The sequence below is a fragment of the Apaloderma vittatum genome, unplaced genomic scaffold (genome assembly GCF_000703405.1).
Source record: "Apaloderma vittatum isolate BGI_N311 unplaced genomic scaffold, ASM70340v1 scaffold11390, whole genome shotgun sequence".
Classification (NCBI taxonomy): domain Eukaryota; kingdom Metazoa; phylum Chordata; class Aves; order Trogoniformes; family Trogonidae; genus Apaloderma; species Apaloderma vittatum.
In genome coordinates this window covers 72,220-93,788 of record NW_009694019.1, presented here as the reverse complement: position 1 = coordinate 93,788, position 21,569 = coordinate 72,220, and the positions used below count along the sequence as shown (strand labels likewise).

At 35.5% G+C, this 21,569-nt stretch overlaps 1 protein-coding gene across 1 annotated transcript in view; it reads left to right on the top strand.

Moving 5' to 3' along the window:
• Positions 1–400: 400 nt before the first annotated feature.
• Positions 401–21,569, top strand: part of SNTG1 (syntrophin, gamma 1) — a gene marked incomplete at its 3' end in the record, with an annotated part of 83,965 nt that continues 62,796 nt past the window's right edge. Inside the window, exons 1-2 of the mRNA XM_009866025.1 lie at positions 401–458; positions 11,101–11,235. Coding sequence (XP_009864327.1) covers positions 432–458; positions 11,101–11,235 — 162 coding nt within the window. The remainder of the gene's footprint in view (positions 459–11,100; positions 11,236–21,569) is intronic.

Below are 21,569 nucleotides of genomic sequence, written 5' to 3'. Positions count from 1 at the left end.
AAACCTACAATCTTTTAGAAGAGAGTGTTCTGAATAGTTGTAATTGTCTCAATTTCTGTTACTTTCCAGTATACTCTTACTTTGAAAAATAGAAACAACAAAAAAAGTTTACACTTACAATAAGAAAAGTAAGTTTGAATGCCCTGTGGAAGGGAGGAGTTTGTGAGAACATAAGCATTCCTTTGGTTATGTTCAATGAAACAGGGTCTTGTGCTTTAAGAACTAGGAACAACTTCTAACACCTTACACTTCCTAATGCCATTGCAACTTTGATCATTTCTCTTTTTAAGCAAGACTATAACTGGACCTAACAAAGAGAAGTGCAGTTGCTCATCTCAGATAGATAACTTTTATGTTTTGCAGTATCTTTTTCATGCTAATAAAATCTTTTTCTCCATTTTAGACAAATATCACTTGCTGTGTCATAGCACATGGATTTCAGGACCACCTGTGAAGAGGTAGGCTCAGATATTTTTCTTTTCAAACAGTAGTAGTATCAAAATCAATGAAATTTTAATCCTTTTTATATGCAAAATCCTTTTTTAACTTCTCTTTTTAAAAAAAAATTGAAGGAATTATATAATAAATATAAATTTTTCAGCTGATGGCTTTATGGTAGCAGACAGACTTTGTAGCAGGAGATGAAAAAATTTGCCCAGATGTATTCATCACTGGCCCTCACCTCTGTCCATTCCAATTTACCTCTTTTAGGCACAATGTAGGTGCAGGTATCTGTGTTTTGTGCAAGCTTTGCTCTTAGTGAAGTGTTTATATCTGAAAAACATCAATGGAGCCAGAAATCTGTCTGATGCCTTTCAGCAAAATCAAGGGGGAAAGTAAAAGTGTGGGAAAAAGGTGGGTGACGAGAGAGGAGAAACTGTGAAGATGACCAAGATGAAAAGCAATTCCATTCTAATTTGATGAGGCAAAGGAGTTATTTTCACTTAAAATGGATAGAGTTTTATAGTGTCAATGCAATGTACTTCAGTCTCTCTCCATTACAAAAGGCATCTTGAACAACTTGTTTTAATGCATTTTCAAACTTCAGCAATTGAGACACCATGAGAACCATTTACACCAAATAATGTAATGATGTAAATGTATTATTATTATTATAAAATCATTAATATTACCTGTACACTGAGTATCGCAAACAATGTTTAGGAAGTTAGGACTGGGGACCTGGGGACGAAAAAATTGCCCATGTCTTTAAGTGTGACCCTGATCCCATAAAGAAATAAAAGTGGAAAGATGGAACAATAAAAGAACCAAGAACTAACTGCTTTTTTGACCAAGTAAACTGTGCACGGTCTAAATTGTATAACAGAGTATATCCTAGATTATTTCTCTAGAAAAAAAAAATTGTTAGTTTGGAGATGTATTTTTTAGAATAGATAAATATTTTCAGTTGGAAGGGACCTACAGAGATCATCTCGACCCACTGCCTGACCAATTTAGGGCTGATCAAAACTTAAAACATGTTATTAAGGGCTTTTATTAAAAAAGAAAGAAACAACCTTTTGAGTGCACGTATTGAGGAAAGAGACAGGTACATACTGTTTTCATAGAATTTTTATGTTATTATTTAAACTGTGCACTAGTATAGCTTATTTAGTGTCAATTAACCTTGCTATGTGCCCAGACAACAGCAGCCACAGAAAGATGACCTGGCATATGAGCCCTATCTTAGCCTTTAAAGTGCAAGTATATTAACAGATCTGTTTCATTCTGTATCTAACGTTTAATGGTGCCATTGATTTCAAATTTAGCCCTTTAAAAATCGGCTGCTTAATTGGAGCTTCAATGACAGACAGGGGAATGAGAGGATGACTCCGCCCATCCTAGTAAAGCTTTGTAATCTAGAGACCCAAAGGAAGCTCCTTCAGCTTTAGATTACTAAAATTAAATTAGATATATTCCACTCCAATTTATCTGCTTCATGTAAAATGAGCTTTGTGCCACAGAGTCAGCAGTGTCACTTCCAAGAAATTCTGAAAACTGTGATCTACATCTTTCCTCCCAAGCTAATCAAAGTTAATAAAATACAGACTTTCAACCTACTTTCATCAAACGCCTATGTCTAAATAAATCATCGTCAGCCTTATTCATACACATAATGTAATTTTTAACTAAAACTTCAGCACTATTATTTTAACGCATCATCTGCATTTTTTGTTCAGGGGAATATTGATTGAGCTGGATCTGAAAGTCCAAGAGATGGGAGGGTGCTGTAGCTCCAGGTCGCCAGGTCCAGCCAGTAGTGAGGGTGATGATGTATTCCCAGTTGGCATATGCACACAGAGCACACATATACACTGCATATATCCATATATACATTTTTACTTATGTACCTGACCAGCCACGCAGATCACACAGAGCCCTCACACAGACACAGCCAGCACCAGCAACCTCATCCTGCTCCCTCTCTGACTGAGCAGGATGGAGGTCCACTTGTGAGAATCTATATGGTGTATGTACAGTGTGGATGCCTCCAGCAGCAAGGCTTAGACAGTCTACTCAGCAGCTACCCCTGGATCCTGATCTTCTCAGTTTCCAGCAGCTGGGCATATAAGCTCCTGAGGCCAGAGCCCCTCTACAGCTGCTGGTGTAGACCATCATATACTCACGCTCCCCACCCCCTCCATCTCCCCTCCACAGAATCCTTCAGCCAGGAAAAGAATTGAAAAGGGATTTAATAAGAGAATAGGAGACACTGCACTGATCAGGCTCAGGGAATGTGCATATTGACCAGACAACTATTTACATGTGACTAACCCCTTTTTTATCTCCTTAACCCTATGTTTTTCCGTACGTGTTCTTCCGCAAATCACTGAATCTCTTCACACCCCTTCGGTTCCTCCCCTAAACATCCTATACTAAGTCCAGTGTAATCCCAAACTACATCCCAAAATGTGTCCTGTGACCCAAGACAGTGACCCCCAGTGACTCAGTCGAAAATGTACTCTGGCATTTTCTTATCGTGATGAGTTTTACACCTGGACTGGAGCTGGTGTTGTCCTAGAACAACCCTGGAAGGGGACCAGATTGAGTGTTCCTTCATCCGAGTCCTTAATTTTGGTTCCCACCTGCCATTGTGCTCCTCTGGGCATGTGGTGATGGGCCTTCAGTAGGCTGATGTCTCCTTTGATGAAACTGGGTAGGCTGCTACTTGCACTTCCCCCATCTGCCACAGTCTGTCTGTATTCCTTTCTGTGTGTACAGACAAGATTTTATCATGTAACCTGACAGTTGTGGTTTTCATCTATTTCTTGGCTTCAAGAAGGTTGAATTTTCATTTGTTCACTGATGTGGACAGCATTCTTTGGATTGCACTGTCCAAATATTAAGTAATTACTCATTATGAATGTTCACTTGAGTTCAGTATGAGAAGTAATCATGCATTCTATCAGGTATTTCAATTCCCGATATGTACCTTCAGATTTTCTTAGTACCTTCAGATTTGCCAGACTTGTTGCCCAAACCTCATCTGGTACTTGAGCTTCTTATGAAAGTGACAGTAGAGATTAAAGAAAATACCATTGTGGCACTACCCCCTTAATTGTTTTGTGGTTCTTTCTATTGGCACATCTTCAGCAAATGTTCACAGACTACACTCCAAGCCACAGACATTTTATTTATTTCACCTGTTGACATGAAATAATGAAATAGCTGTAGACTTTGATCCATATACTTTTGTTTAATTAGTTATCTGGTCAGTACTTTTGTAACTTTCAGCCCTCTTTTTGCTCCATCTCCTATTCTCAATCGTACTATATATCTAGGGAAAATAATTTCTGTTCTCCTATGGCAAAGTGGTTACTAGACTGTTTTTAACAATGGCAACAAAAACTGTCATGAGGCATGTTGTCTATTTGATCTTTCTCTTCTTCCGCTCTTTGTTTCATTTCTTATGAATACCTTATCATCCTTCTTTCCCCATCTTCCAGTGCTATAACCACCGTCATTGCAGAAGACCTGAGATTGGTCTTGACTCGGTGGTAGTTCATCCCCATCCTTGCTAATGACAGTAAATGGTTGAACTGAGTTTAAATTAGTGTAAAACCAAAATATTCCATATAGATGCACTGAGGCTAAAACACATTTTTCATAGTGTGCATGACACACACTTTTTTTTTTTCCCTCTTAAACTACTCTTTTCATTCTAAATAACTGCTGCTCTAGTATATTGGATGTCCTGAGGGAACCTTTGTTTTTTCATAGTACTGATGCTTTCATGCGTCCCTTATTTTTCCTATGAGTAGGATTTTGTTTGAAATTTGGACACTGAAATGATCTTGTTGACTTGTAGGTACCTGCCCACACACTTTGTGCTAAGTTCCTCCTGCAGAATTCTCCTGAGCAGTGCAATCAGTGGAGCCCCATGAGCAATTAATTTCTCCCAAAACTTGCTGATCACCTGAATTGCTCTCTACGCTGTATTGCCTATAATAAGCATTAATTATAATAAGAACTCAAACACTTATGTGTAGACAGGTGCAGTTTGATGTTAATCCTATGATCCTAATGATTATTATCTCCTATCTTATCTGTAGGCTGTGCTACTTTTCAAAGTATATTTTTTCTACAAGAAAATACCTTCTGTGCTAGGCAATTCAAATGGTGCTACAAAAAGATGAGGTCTTACACACTTTTTTTTCTAAGGGAAACTACCCGGTCTCTGATGATGAGAAAGCTATAGTTATTTTTTTTCTTGTTGCTTCTCCACTTGCTGATTGTGAGAAATTGTTTCGTATTTAATTATTCTGGATTCTGTGTCATTTTCCCTCAGTAATCAGCAAATGTATCCATTGTACTGCTTCTTGTACTTATTTAACAATTTCTAAACCATGAGAATATCCAGCTGCTCTCTTAGCCTTTATCCTGAGCTTTCTGAACTTTAGAAGAGCATAAATCATAGAGTCACTAGGTTCTTTAAGTTCTCTCCTGTACTTACTTGACCTTATTCTGCATTCTGAAAACTATCTCTTGGAAGATAACCTCAGTTTCTGACATAATACTGTCCTCTGCCCTTCTGATGAAATTGAAGACTTGGGATGATTATAATGCATTAGAACATTTTCCCCTTAGATACATTTTTTAAAAGTTTATATTTTCCATGTGCTTTACGAACAAGCTGCATGAGCAGCTCTCTAATTTTTATAACTTTCTAAATTTTAAAATCTCATCCTTTATTTCTGTTAGCTTGGCTATTTTTTCCTAATATAACTTCAACTTGTTTAAATTAGTAAATATTCCATTTATTTTTATGCCTATAATCTCTTAATCTGTTTTTACAATGCTATCCATTTTTTCTTTGAAGGATTCGTTTGAATTGGTAAACTATTTGTTCTCTGCTTTATGAATCATATGAATATTCTTGTAAACTTCCTAAACTTTATAACTTGATAAATTTTATTGTTCACAGGACTAGTAACCTCTATTTCAACATCCCTCTTGTTAGGTTTCTTTTTGCCTGCCACAGAATGTGTTTAATTTTTAAGCCTTATTTTGACTTCCTCGTGACTTTATTTCATAAATCATGTAATATACTATTTTGACTGGGTTTAGTCACCTTTATGTCATTTTCTGGTTTACACATTTCAGCCTAAGCTGACAATTTGCTTTACTTAAAAATGGCAATGCTGGAATTTCTAATATCTTGGATTTGTGAGGGGTTTTTTGTTGCTTGGTTTGGGGTTTTTTTTGAAATCCAGCCTCAACTCATAATTTAATTCCAAAATCACAGGGTGAAAAACAACTGGCAATTTACAATGCCTGTGAAATGTCATATAATAGGTGACATGTCACAATAGCCTTCAATTTTATGGAATCTTATCTCTTGGTCTCAACTCTAATGATATAATCTAGTCCATATAGTATCAGAAAAGGAAAGTTGTTGCTGTAGAAAATACCTTAATTCAATAAGAAGCTTGTATATAAAAATATTTTTATGAATAGATATATATTTTTCCAAATATCTAATTTACATATTGAATTAATCAGACTGTATGAAACAAGGAGATTCTCTGTAAGTCTTTATTCTTTAGAGCAAATAATTTATTAAGAGTGCCTTAGCCAAATACTTACCTGGCAAATACCTGGCAAATCAAAGAAAAATAAGATTAAGCCTATCTTCAATAGTTTCCTGCAGTTCTTTCAAGTTGATGTGTAAAATTTACATGCAGGAATTGACTTGCTATCCTTTGAATTGAAAACGTTGCTATCTGAAGGCAAGAAGAGGCTCTGAATGACAAGCTGAACACATCTCTGTGTATCTGGGCTGCATTCCAATTTTTGACAGTAGGAGTGCTTTTCACTTACGCTAGCAACACCTCCACAGAATGAGTAGCTGGGCCATTTAAAAAACATCCTTTATGTGGTTCTGACACATATTCCTACCTCTGTATTCATTGCCATTACTGCCTTAGACCTCTGATTCAATTTCCCTTTTTATTATTATACTTGCAGTTATAAACCAGTGACAGGCATATCTCCAAATACTCAGAGATCAGCCTCAGTTCAGATAAGCATCCAAAAGCATAGATACTCATCTGAAGCGAACTACGTACATATTTCAGGCAGTTTCTGCAACTCATTCTCCTTACTGGGATCAGAGTCTTGATGGTGGAAGTAAATTTCAAGGCTTAAACCTATATTGCAGAAGTTTAATTTATTTTAGGACACATCAGCCAAAGCAGTAAGTAAAAATCCAGGGCACCTTGCATAGAGGATGTGTTGCGAGATTTTTTAACTCGTCCTCTCTTCCATTCATTCATGGACTAAACTATTTTAGGATATCTGTTGGAGTCTTCCTACTAGAGGAAGAAGAGCTAAGGCAAAAAAAATATATAAAATAGCACAAACGAAAAGATATAGTCATGCCTTGAAAACTAATGAAGAGTATTTAAAATTGCCTGAAATATTGAACAAGTTTCCTCTAGAACAAAAAATATAGAAAAAGTTTTAGGTGTGATTTGTTATTTTTCCTTGTCATAAATGACAAATAGAGGAAGATGTAAACAAACAAATTCTTCAACAGAACACCTGCCAGTAGCCTTTAACCAGATAAAATAAAAAATATTTATGTTGTCCTGCAGTAAATTGACTTTAAAATTAATAAGTAACTTTGAAGATGTTTCTCATACAATATAATTTTGGTATATGTTTGGAAGAGACTCTTCAGCTAACATAAATGTATAAACTGTAGTTTTCAGTTATATTTCCTCTGAAATTATGTAAGTATTTGTGAAGGCTATATATATTGCATCAAGCTATATATGACATGTTAGCATTTCTAAATTCCTTTTAAAAAAGTTAGTAGGGCCAACTATTATGCAAAGCCAATATGAACAATGTCTTAGAAATCAGAATATAAGGAAGAAGATTTTTAAGTGGCCTTTTTTTACTGCCTTGTTGCTAATAATGATCTGAGTGTGTGACCATATCCCTTGCAGCAGCAGGCTGACTTGATCGGCCAACCTATGCTGTTCTCTGATAGAGATCTGAAGTGGAAAGTTCAACACATCCTGGCATGGCAAATCAAACATGGATTGGTTTTGAGCTGCTCTTGTATTTATATTACTTCAGGAACACTAAGCAGATCCTAAACTCCTGCCAAGGACATCTGCTCTTGCTGCATCAGTGTTCTTGTGTAACTCAAAGGCGTGTAGAATGAGATGACAGGGGCAGCACTGAGCAGGTGCAACGTTCACTGTGTCACTTAGGTACCACTACCTCCCTTCATCACAGCTTTTGCTCGAAGTCACTGACTCCTCTCCCATGTGGAAACTTATTCTTTCACTGCTGTATGTTGCTTCCATATCTGTTCCTTAGCCTACATCATCCACTTCATAAACATGTACAATTTCAAACACTCGGTTCTGTTACCCTCTTTACAACAGGTGCCAAGCTCTTAAGCATAAGGTGAAGAAATAGGTATAAATATAGGCATGGTAATGTTCCTGGCAGTTTTAGCTCAAAGGTACCGTCAAGGTATAGTGGCTTAACAAACTGTTATCAGCTAAACTATGCTTCTCTGTCCATGCCTGCTGGAAGGTGATGAAGTTTATCATATATCTGAGCACAAGAGGATGCCTTGCATGACCTCACACTGACAGTTACAGTAGCTAAGCTGACGTGCCGTGAGCTGGTATATTGCTCTAAGTTGGGGGTAGGGCAGAGCTTTCTGCGAGTGAAATGTAGAAGTCTTGAAGGGAAAATTTTAGCACTCCTTCTCATAGAATCTCTCAGTGGGAACAAAAGCTAACATCAGCTGCAACTCTGCACCCACACACCTCTTATGGACACAAATGCACATCATTTAAGCACTTCAAATGTAAGAGATGGCAGGCATAGAGGCTAGACGGATGATCTCCCTCCCACTGGAATAATTTTACTGGGGCCACATGGATGAAAAATGTTGGTATGCATAGTAATTTACATGAAAGCATATATACAAGATTACTTCACTAAGTTCCAGCTCTAGATAAGGATGCAGGAGTTCATATCTTTGTTTAATTCAGTTTACTGGATGCTTTGAAGGGGGCAGGGGAAAGACGAAAAAAGAAATTCCATCAGACAAAAATGAAACATAATGAAATAGCTGAATTCCAGTCTTTCTTCTCAAGGACCTCTCTTGAGCTTATCTAATGAAACTGAACTACATTCTTCCCCTTTACATGGTTGTTAATGCTGCTCTCAGGTAGGAAAGGAAAGGAGATAGCATAACCAAAGATTTAATTTTGAGCTGTATCATAACCCAGCTTTCATAAAGCCCAACAACAGTAAAGTGTTTAATTACATTTCAGAGTATCTGATATAAATAAGATCACTGAGTGTGAGTGATCAATCTTTCCAAGGGCCAAAATATTTTGCTCTTCCTGAGCTTGGTTTCTGTGTTCAAGCTGAATAGGTTCAGCCCACATGCATTTAGAAAATGGCTTTAATTTTAATTTTATTCTAATTGTGTTTGCTGTTGTTAAGTGCCTCTAATTCCTACAAAGAAACCCCTTTTGCAGAACGACACTTTGAAGATTTTGTAGAATTATTGACCAAATCAAGTATGTGCAGTCAAGTAAGGCAGAGTTACTATAATCAGTGTATGAGAGGCAGAATTTATTCTATTATCAGTTACTGAGGGTTGAGGAAAGGCACATCTACAAACCTTTGTGCAGGAAAAGGTCATTTTAGACATCAGCACATCGTAGATGTATGTAGGCTAGCCTGTTTTATTTGACCACAGATATTTACAGCCTGCTTTGTTTAACATCTGTTACCACTTAACTGCTTACTTCACAACTCCATGGAAAGACAAGTCATCTTAGTCTGCAAAGCAGAAGTTACCAGGAGAGAAGCAGGGGAACTTTAACTATTTTACATTTCCTTTATTTTAATATCATAACATTTTATTTATGATATGAGAGGGAATTTTTCAGTGATACTGAAAACCTAACTCTGTTCAACGTCCATTTATTTGATCCATTTATTTTTTTTCAATCAGTTTCTATTTCATCCTGTTTTTAAAAAAGACCCCTTAGTATGATGTCTTCTGACCAGAGCTTCCACTGACCTCAGTGTGAGTCCATTGTGTGGAACTCTTCATTTTTTCTTCTTCAAACTTATTTTAAAAAGAATAAAACCAATGTGAGAGCGACTTTCAAAGTGATGGCTGAGTTATACACAATTTCTACTGGTGTCCAAGAGAAAATGATTTCCTGAGTTTGAGTGTTAAGCATGGAGCAGAAGTGATAGAACAGTTTGTCAGTAAAGAACATTATATAGAGCTATTTAAAGGTTGTCCTCAACCTTTCCACTTCTCTTAAAGCCTCTTGAGACCAATTTAAACTTTTCTTCTCCCAGCAGCCTACTGTTAGTTCCATATTTGTGTTTGTTCTCTCTATGCTATGGATGTAAGGTATCAGAGCCCATTATGGGGAGATCTTCTAAATCCTCTTTTAAACTCTTATCTGAGAAAGAGCCCTCAGATTCAGCCAGGTCAACCTTGGCAGTTAAAATTCACAGCAAGCTTTTTTTTCCCTTGATCTCTCTCAAGCCAACTTGCTACAGACAGTGGATTGAAATTTGACCTGAATGAAAACAATGCAAGTTTTATCATTGACACTGATCAGGTCAAGATTTTAAATACTTTCTTATATATGCTTTTCTCATATATATATATATGAATATGTATGTATCTATGCAAATAGGTATAGCTATTTAATACTGGTAAACTACGTGTTTGTAAGCTCATTCCTCATGTCAGAAAAGTTCTACCAATATGACTTTTGTCTGTTTACGAGGTATTATGAAGAGTGATATTTTCAACATAGCCTTCAGGGAAAAATTAATAAATATTGCAGGTGCTTACATGTGCAGAATTCTTCAGTGTTCAGACCTCTTACATGTAACACCCAAAAAAAGTAGCACAGATAGGTAATACCACAAAGACCCTGTTAAATTTTTGAAAGTCATATATTGAAGAATCCTACAGAATTCCTGATCTCTAACTGTAAACATAAAATATAGAAGTGTAGTAAGAAGTAAGTTACTAGAGGAAGTTGCATTCTCTGATCTCTTTTCTCTTATTCTAAACTTCAGCATGCTCATTTGAAAAGGAACGTAAAAGTGTAAGTCAGTGATGTGTTCACAGATCAGGAAAAGCTCACAACAGGTTCATGTAGGCTGTCAGTGCTCAGGTCTGGCTAGCTGGAGGTGTTATGGCATGTATTTCTCTGTCAAAAATGGTGTAACACGTGGATCATCAGCTTTTATTTCATGTCCAAGTAAGGTGTCATCATTGAACACAAAGTTGGAAATAAGAGCACAGCTGCTCTGAAGCCATTGAGTTTCACAGATTTATTATGGACAGAATAGCGCCTTCTTACTGCAAAATCTGCCTTCGCAAGTTGCTACTGTGACCATCGCTCTCTTGTAGTCTGAGCGTGGTAAATAAATACAGTGCTCACTGCTAATAGTTCTGTATTTCTTAACATATTTATGATAACTGTAGCTATCTCTCAGCTATTCTGTTTCAAAACACCACTTCTAGCAATGCAAAGTGCTAACTGAAGAAACTTTTTTTCTTTATTCCTTCCTTTGAAGACAAAGACAGGGGTTTGTTTGCTGCAGGATGGTAACCAGGAGCCTTTCAAAGTGCGACTGCACTTAGCCAAAGATATTTTGATGATCCAGGAGCAGGATGTGATCTGTGTGTCTGGTGAGCCTTTCTATTCTGGTGTAAGTAGTTTTTTAATTTTTCTTTAAGATGTACTTTATACAAAGCAAAAATATTCTGTGTGTATGTGTGTGTGTGTGTGGCCACACACGCAGATGTTTGCATTTACTCCCAAAGTTTGATTTTTCATTTTAAACTGTTAACTCTAGGTGTATTTTAATGTAACATCTTCTGCAAGTAAATCTTAGCAATACTTGTCTAAGAAGCAATGATGACATAATAAATAAGTTATACGTATAACTGCGGTATTGTTTCTCTGCCCACTCCAATATTGAAGCCACTGAATGCAACAGCAATGACTAAAGCAGTGATTTTTGCAGTGCGTACAGATACCTCATTGTACTTCAGTATCTGAGAATTGTCTGTGGAGCTGATAAGACAGCTGATGGATAACTGTTGTGGCAGGGCTTTTCCTGGTAGAATAATTATGTGCTATCCTCTGTTGCTTTGTTGCTTGATATGGTAGCACAACTGCAGACTTCACATGTGCTGCAAGGGTCACTGGTTTTACCAGCGCATCATGTTAATACCAGTGGACTTCAGTGCAGTAGTGTGGTTTATGTATTACTGTCTTTACATGATGTATCAGATTTCTTATTTAAGCATCCTATTGAATTTTATGGATAAAAAACTGAGCTTTGTAGTCAATTATTTGGAATATCTGTAAAATGTTGTGTAAAATTACATTGTAATTTTTTGGAACTATTGTAATGTGATGTATTTATTTAATTGTGGAAGATGATAGTTTATAAAAGTAAGAAAAAACATTTACTGTTCATTTCTATAGACATTTTTATAGATACTGTAATTACATTTTGTAGAGATATTTTTAAGATTTATGGGAAACTATCATAAACATTATGCTCTCCCTTTGAACTAAATAAAATTATCATAGGATTTCACGTTAAATCTTGTGAGGCATAATAGTGTAATATCTATTTATGCAAATGTTATGTGACCGCTACTATGTCTGTTTTATTAATTAATTGCTACTGTTGCCATATCTCTGTATTTGTAAATACAAGTATAATAAAAAAATACAAAGCAGAAACTAGAAATAAATTGGTAGAATGTTAGCAGTACTAACACCGTGGAAGATTAATGGAAAAGGTATAGGAGAATCCATCTCATTGTTAGGAACATCTCAGTGTGAATGGTTCTGAGTTTTCTTCTGAAAAAACAGAAACGTGCTATCTATGCTGTCTTCATGCCTGCTGGGCTTGCTTGCATGACAAGTCTGGCATTAGGTTTTCAGTTTCGTGCTGTACAAATACAGTTTACTGCTATAGCTGTTTGTGCTTCATGTGTAATACATATACTTCTTTTACCGTCAGACTGTACTATTCCTCAACATACAGGATATCCAGGAGCCCAGACAAAAAGAAATTATGAGTTCAAGCTCAGGCTACAGTTGTTTAGGTAGCAACACACGCTGTGGCACAGTTACTCCACCAAACCTTTTCTGGTGTCATTTGTTAAAAAGATTTTATCCCTCCAAAATAGGACTGTCATTATTGTGCTATAATATTTATTATTTCTGCTGAACTTGTTATTTAATTGTCTTTATGAAATGCATATTTTATTTTTACATTTCACAATAAGGTTTTCTCTTACAGTTTTGCTCTCATTAGCTTTGCAACTGCACTGTAGAAAATAGTGTTTGATTTGCTTCACCATTTACACTCCCTCTATCTTGTATGCATACTGAATGCATAACTCATTAATTGATTAATATTACTGAGGTGAGGAGGAGTTTCTTTTCTCTTGGAAGTGTCATTGCTAGGCTAGTGACTTTTGAGGTCTTTGCCCTGATTTCCTATGAGATTAAGATTAGGTCTTGAATCAATATATTCATTCCAGCTAAGGGTGACTGTCATTTCACAGTTAACTGTCCTTTTGTCACAGCTCATTTGAATCATCTGGAATCACGTGCTTTGATTGTATGGCATGATCAGACAAGTCCCACACGCTTCCTTTTTTTTTTTTTTTGCATTTTTTGCCTCATTTGTTGTTCCTGATTTATTAGGTTTTCTTTTTGTTTGTTTATTTTTCTTACCTCCTATTCTGCTTGGTTGATTTTGTTTTGTTCTTTCTGTCATTCTAGATGACTGACCACACCTATTTTTGTTTTACATGGTTTCCACAGAGCAAGTGATTTCATTAGTAAATGACATTGAATGCCTCATAGAATAAACTCTGGAGAATAAAAATAAAATTTGTAGCTGAGGAACAATAGCATTGTCAAATTTTACAGACAGTAGAAGTTCTTTTTAATCTGTTTTGATAAATAGACTTCAAATAGTTTGATTACAGAGTTTTACTTAATCACTTCTGCACGGTTAAGGAAGGAAGGGCTGTTACTATGTTTCTAGTTCAGAACAGTATCTCTTCTGTTTGTTGAGTCTGAATCAATTTGCATGCTCCTCTGTGCAGGACAGACTTTGAACAGGCACTTAACGTTCCAGCAGTATCCTGATCTGCATCCTGCAGAATAATCTAAACGACTAAATGAAATCAATGGCTCCTTAGGAATGAGGTGCTGCTTAATGTGAATACATGGGATAAGGACCTAGTTCTCAATTGAGAATGCTTCGTTTTTGGTGGAAAACAGTTCTAGTTTCCCTAAACTAAAATGGTGCAAAGCAACTGTTTATTCTTTCGTTGTATGCAGTCTGGAGTAAGAAAATAAAACTCATAATAGATTATAAGCAATGTAAACAGTGTTAAACACTAAAAAGGAGTGCATCTGTTTCTTTAGTAGGCTGAACAAAATGATCGTGCTAGTGAAGATCCTGCAGCACATGTTCCTGTAGCATTTCCATAAACCATCAAAGGTCGTTCAAACGATGGTGGAGTAGATCTAAATTTGAGCATCAATTGCATAGTTAAGCATTAGATAGGTTTCTTTATGTGTGGAACAAGAAAGACTTGCTTTCTAAGAGACAGAAGCATATAGTTGTTTCTGCATTATGCTGCTACTGGATATCCAATGTAGATTTGAACTCCAGTGCGAGTGACCAAATGCGGGACAATTTTTTTGTGAAACTTGGAACCTAGATGGCAGTGTTTTTACTAATCCAAATTAAATCCTTACATGTGGAAAGGCTTTATAGTATGGAAAGTTTATGCCGGAGTTGGGGCTTGTATTCCATGAGTCTTTCTGTGGGAAAATTGGAAGATGTAACTGGTGACTGTTAAGTCACGTACATTATTTTCTCCCCTAAAGATCTTCACAAAATATTTTTTCATAGTTATGGTATTGCTAATAAACAACTTTCTTATAATCATCATAAATCTCAATGACGGTATATCATAGTACAAAACAGGACTTTTTTCATCTGAAGAAAAAATGCCTTGAAAAAAACTGAATTAAACCATGTAGGAACTCCATCAATTTGATAGCAAGAGTATAGAAGATCTTTATTTTATACTGCTTCTTAAACATATTTCTTGAACTGCATGGAATTGCAATCGCAAAAGTTTGCTCTATGGTGTTCCAGATGACAATATGCTTAAGGCAACTCCAGATTTTTTAGATGTATAGATCAATAGCCTGAACTAAGTCCAACGGTAGGACAAGGGACAACAGGTACAAGGTGGAGCATAGGAAGTTCCACAAAAACATTAGGAAAAGCTTTTTCACTGTGAGGGTGACAGAGCACTGGCACAGGCTGCCCAAGGAGGTTGTGGAGTCTCCTTCTCTGGAGACATTCAAAACCCACCTGGACGTGTTCCTGTGTGACCTACTGTAGCTGATCCTACTCTGGCAGGGGATTGGAGTAGATCATCTTTTGAGGTCCCTTCCAACCCCTGACATTCTGTGATTCTGTGATTCTGTGTAACAGGGACTAATATGGACCTTGCTAAAATTTATGGTTGCAGGGAGGATAGCCTAAGATATGGAATGTCTAATCTGGAATATGACTCTTCAGTGGATTTATTCTTAGGAAAAGTTTTAATCTTTACATTTCCAGAATCAAAATCTTTGTTTTAGAGTTAATCCTTGAAATTTTTGTCACCTTTCATGAACACATGAAACTCAAGTTAAAGGATTATTGTGTATTATCAAGAAAAGTAGTTTATCTGTCTAGGGAGATATTATCTAGGGAGTTTTTTTTTTCTTTTCTTTAATAGATTTTATTTGTTTGCTAATAACACTCAGAATCTTTTCTAATGGTGTTTTTGCATGTGAGATCCATAAACCAAAGATGTGACAAACATATGACAAGATGGATGATTTGAATCAGCTACTAGTTTTCTTAAAATGTTGAAAATAAACTCTGAGCAGCTGGCAAATTGCTAAGTTCAGCTACCAGGACAATTTGCATTTTTAATTTTCTTAAAGGTTCTGTTAAAGAGTCACAGATTTACCAAAGCACTTCTAACTCATCTGCTGCTAACATACAGATGATTCTCATTTCTTTCTAGTAAAGTAATTCTATGCTACTGTGTAGTAATGAATTAGTTAATTAAACATTAATACTTAATTTTAGCATTTTTTAAAAATTAAGGATCTTGGGGAGATAGGTATGAGGGTCATTCATAATTTCAATACTAATAAAAAGGGTATGCACATTCTTGAGAATTTATAGAGCAACACCTCTCTGAGTAGTCCTTCATTTGTCCAGAGATTTAACTGAGATGGATACAAATTTATCTGAATGTAACCTATGGATTGAAATTGGGTTTTTCGGTAGAGGAAAAACCTTCATCAATATACATATTTTCTAAGGTTAGAGAGTAACACTGACTTAAATTGTTGAACTGTAGCCAGATCTGTTTTCTGGCATTACTAATCACATAGTCACTCTTCTTTTTCTGTCAAAGATAAGAACATATTATATCTCACTTCTGAAGTTCTCCTTTTGCTATATCAAATCAACTGTGTTGAAAAATTTGTAACTCTGTTCAAAGCCCACAGGGTACTGCAAAAAAATAAGTGCATTAGAGATAGGTTTTCAACTTACAAACTTTGGACAGTAATGTATTTTTCTTGATTTTTGATTTATTTAACTGGAAAAGGTACTCATTTTTAAGTAAAAGTTCAAATTCAGAACATACCACTTAACTGTGACTTGCCTGAGTGGTCAGATGAAGTTATCACATTTCCTTTTTTTGCACGTTTTAGACTTTTACACACGTGCTGATAGTGAATTTTACATCTGTTACATTGGATCTCTCACTTCTGGGAGTTTAAAATTTTCTTTGCATAGGTAAAACAAGTTCAATTAACATTAGGAACATTAACGAGTAGAAAAATTAATTAAGAGAAAGGTGAAAAGCTTAAATTAGTAAACATATGGTTTTGGTTTATTTTCTGTATTGTATTTATTTCTATATTTTTTTTTACTGTTTTGATTCTGATATGTGAATAGTGTGAACAGTGCCAAAATGAAAGTACCTGTCTTGCAGAGAATTGAAAATATATGAACAGATAGGTCACCGTTTAAGCACTTTCCATTCTTGATACCTTCTCAAAGTTACTGGTAAGAATGGTGGTTTGTTGGTTTTTTTTATCATGTTGGTATCTGTCAGATATCCAGTGGAGTGAATCCACTTTTTCACAGATGATAGTAACTTTTTTTTTTCCCTTGTCAATCTGGATAGCTTTTAAGTGACAACCTAGAACTGACAGATGTAAATATCATTATTTAGGGACAACCTAAACCAGCTTATTTTTCTACATCTACTTAAAAATAAAAAGCATAGCAATCTACTGAGGTTCAAACACAGGGCTGCCATTTGTAAAGCCAAATTTTAAAGAGCAGAATAGCTTTTTCTCATTAAAAGAATGGGTTTTGCCCACAAAAAAAAAAAAAAAGAAAAATATTGCAAACCAGAAAACACTTGGAGAACCCAAAGCATTAATCAATGGCAGTGTATGATATGAGGCAGTAGATGGAAACTTCAGCTATCATGGAACCACAGAGAGTATTCATTACCAAACCTAGTGGGAATTCAGATCCATAATGACTTTGAGTTCTCTTTTATTTATATATTAATAAATGCAGTACCTTTGAAAGAAATCAATCCTAGGAGTAGGATCTTTATAAGTAGATATTTAGGTGAATGTTTCTGCATTTAGGCGTATGCTGTAGGCCTGGGAACATTGTGAAGTGAGAACAAGCAAAGGGTCAAGTGCTCTTGCCTGTTCCAGTCAGTGTTACTGGTCTACACAACCCAGCTCCATTGGCCATCCCAAGGCTCCAGCACAACTGCAGAGCAATGGAGATTTCCATTGACCAGGCCCTTTCTGCAGACTTTCTCCAGTTGCATGAGGAACTGAAACAAGGAGAACGAGCTTTGAATGTCACAGGGACAAGGTTATTAGCAGATGAGCAAGTCTGCTGGCAAACCTTGTTAACACTATTAATTCAAATTCGAAATGAGACTGACCTGTGTCCTGTGTCCTTTACACTCATAATGAATGTGAAGTCTGACTGCTCATGTCAATTAATCCAAAGAAATACCAGTAAGAAACACCCAAAACATTACCAAAGAGAGGATATAAAATCTCACTTATTAAAAATGTGTGAAATAATACAATGAAAAAATATACTCATAGTATTTTCTTATTTCAAAATGTAGTGGGATTGCTAACAGCTGATAAACTACATAAGAGCATGACCTTGAAGATCTTATGGCATCAAATCTCAACAGGTTGATCTATGAAGTGGCCACTAATATTTTGTTTATGTATTTGTATTTCATTATTACATTTTAAAAATTATATTAAAACATTTTCCTTCTTTCTTTCCCTTTTCACTGTGCTATTGTAGATTCCTCTCCATGTGTATTCCTCTTTTCCCATCTACTGGCTTGTTCTACACCCATTCAGCTTCTTCCAGATGTGTAGTACCTCGGTGTCACTTCTGTCTGCTGCAAAAAGGGAGGTCTTGTTTTCTGTCTAGACTTAGAGAAATTAATTCTTCATACCTTTACTCTTGTAAATGAATAGCCAGACACACCAGTGTCCCAAACTGAAAATTTAATATTTATGTCCTAGAAAAAAGGTTGAGTAATTGTACATCAAATTTTCACATGCCACTAACTCAGTTTTATTAAGAGTTTTGAAGTTTCTTTGTCATTTTGTTTAACAGTTATTTGACTATTAGAGACAGATTATTCAATCATATTAGATTACTGCTTTGTATTATACAGAATAAAAAAGTTGGAAGTACTACTAATTGACCATTATTTTTGAGGCATTTAAATAACTGGAAACTTTCTTTTACATCACATACCAGTCATTATGGAAGTATTTGAATCTTTACTGTGCCTTAATTGTTAAAAATAACATTAAATCTGGAATAAATGTAAATAGTTAATGATTCCCTAAGATTATCTGTTTTCCTTTTCTGTTCACTGTTGCTGGGTGCTCAAATGGTCATTCTTCACTTCCAATCTCATTTAAGATGATGTCTGGGGTCTAAAGAGGATCATACGGATTTTAAGGAGCAATTTTAATACCTCTTTAAAGAAAGTCTAAACAACATTGCTTCCATTTCATAGCTCTGAGGAAGAATTTTTTTGGCAAATCTCTTTGCTCTTCTTTCCAGTCAATGAACGTATGTGTGGATGAGGAATTTTCTGAGTTACAAGCACGGAAAATGCTGACAGCTTGGCGGCAGCTTTGAGTTTTTCAATAAATTGATAACTGCTTTTGTTCTGTTCCAGAAAGCATCTTCTAAAACACTGCTCTGAATCTCACATTTAAGGATCCTAGGAGCTCTAACTTTCCCTCTATTTGTTGTAATGTAGAAAACAAATCTGATAATGGAATTACAAGCTCACAGGACATTTTGTGATAGTCATGGTATTGATCTAAGTAGCTTTCATCAGAAACAAGTTGTATTTTGTAAACTTGGAGGTGAAGTTGCTTTTGGAATTTGCAAAATCATTGGAAATTCAAACGTAGGATACTACTCCATACAAACAGAGGGGAAAATGAAACTAAGAAAAACTTAATTAGACAAATCTACAACTGTCAGAATTTTAGATTTCATTTTAAGCAGATAGTTGGAATCAATGGACGAGTGCTCTCCTTAGACTGGAACAGCATAAATGGTCAATTGGGATACTTAGAGCACTTCATATACTGGTACAAAATTTGATGTCTTCCAAAGTTTTCACTGTATTTTATTAATTAATAGTTGTAAAACACTTGAAGAACTTAAAGCTATTAGACTATTGAAAAACATTTTAGTACTGCTCTTTATCATTCAGAATGCTAATTAAGGAATCAGAAGAAAATAATTAGCTTCAAATTGCTGATCAGATGTCTTTATTGTATTAATCATTATATTAAAATACATTTTACATTAAAATATAGTGCTTTGCAGACAAGATTTATTCAGTTCACCTTGGTTCATGATGGCACTGAAAATGAATCTCAGTTTGTATTTTCTTAAGAGTCACTTAAAAAAATCACTTGCAAGTCATGCACATTACTAAGAAAAACTCAGATTTAAGTCTCTGGCAAAACATTTCAAAGCTGATATCTTCCAACAAAATACTTATTCAAGTTACTTTGCAACTTTAAAGGGAGAAATTTATCTTTCCAAAGTTTAAGTTTACACCCTGTCTCTATACTCAATGGAGGACATAGATGATGAAAAGGATTATTGCCTAATTTAAGCACCTGCTTTGACTCACCTGGATTGACTATATTTATTTTTCTTTATTGATTACAGGAGAAAACTTGCCTTGACCAATGGCTGAGTTTTGGATGGACTAGCTGTGGTCAGATGAGTCCTAACATTTTTCCTCTAAATTTCTGGATAAAAAAAGAGGAGATGATCCTAAGCCAAAATCCTGAAATACACGATTTTTCTGACTGGTCTGGATAAGCTGTTTCACTATATTGTTTATGTCTGCAGCTGCAGACTAGGGAATTATTGATGGTTTGCTAATATATGACTCTTGCAATTCGAATTTGTATTTTTCAAGATCATTAATTATTTGAATATTTTTAATTCTTCTGCTGTGAAGACTATATGAGTCTTTACACGTAAGATACGTGTAAAGTAATTTTTCTTGATAGTAAGACTGAGTAGTGAATTAGCCCAGGTTAAATTCAGTGCAATACCTTCATTACACATAATACGTCACTTGGGTGGTCTACTTTGCACTATGTATTTGAAGTTCAATTCAGTTACAATCCAGACCTAAAACTGTTAATATCTACTCTCAGTGGAGATAGACAAGAACCTAGAAGAAATATCAGACGAAACCATCTGATAGATTATGTTGTACTAAAAAATTAGAGTTGGTTGAAATTTTTCTCTTCCCCTTGCTTACTTTTACACAGTTTTATCTATTTAGTAATCTGCTATGCTAGCAAAGTATTTCTGGGGTATACATTTCTTTCTCTTAAATGTAATGCCAAACTCTAGTTTACCATATTTCTTTTTTCCTGTTAGACAACACTAGTGAATTCACAGAAGACCCCAAATCAGATGTTTTCAAGGCTGGCTTGACTCTGCCTTTGCTTGAGTGAATAACAGAAAGAGTATTTTTATTGACTCGTTTATATGGTTACTTGTGTGTGTGTTGTGGTAAGACAATAAGAATAGAAATACTCTGCAGGACATCTTTCTATTAGGCTTAGCATAACTCTAGCTTAGAATATTTTCAGATGTCACTATTTACAATGATTACATATTATGAAATAGAAATTTTAATGAAGATTTGTGTTTTTCTCTGAGCACGCTACTTCATTTGGAATATAATTGTAAAGTGTGACATTCTTTATTCCATTCATGATTAATGAAATTCTGTTAAACTAGTTTATCTTTATTAAAAGGTTGCTGTTCATCCTCTTTTTAAGTAACACAAGTATTTTCTATTTGAGCTGAGCAAGTGTAAAAAAATACTACAAGGTGTTGACTAGAGTGTACAAGTCAAGATTCTGTGCTTAAGTGTTCAACACAAGCTGGAGCTGGAAATGAAGTGGAGTTACCAGTAAAAATACAGTTGCCAGCAGAGCCTCAGCTGAGTGTTTCATATTCCTTACATCGGGCTGTAGCCTATCTTATTTGCAGTGTTACCTGCACCTGAAGCATTCTGACAGACAAAAGGTTGCCTAAGCACAGTTTGTGGTCTGAAATGAGATATGATTGTGTACTGAACCCCGTTACTGGCAACTTCATTGTGAAAGTTTCTTCCTAGAAGGTGTAAGTTGTGAGCTGAAAACACTCTTTTGGTCCCTCTGAACAGTGCAGAGGCACATGGATGAAACAGGAGAGTCATATAATGCCCTGTTGCCATGCTGCACATTCATTTGTGAGTTACAAATATAAGAGTATATTTTTCTATACATTTCAAATGTAAAAAA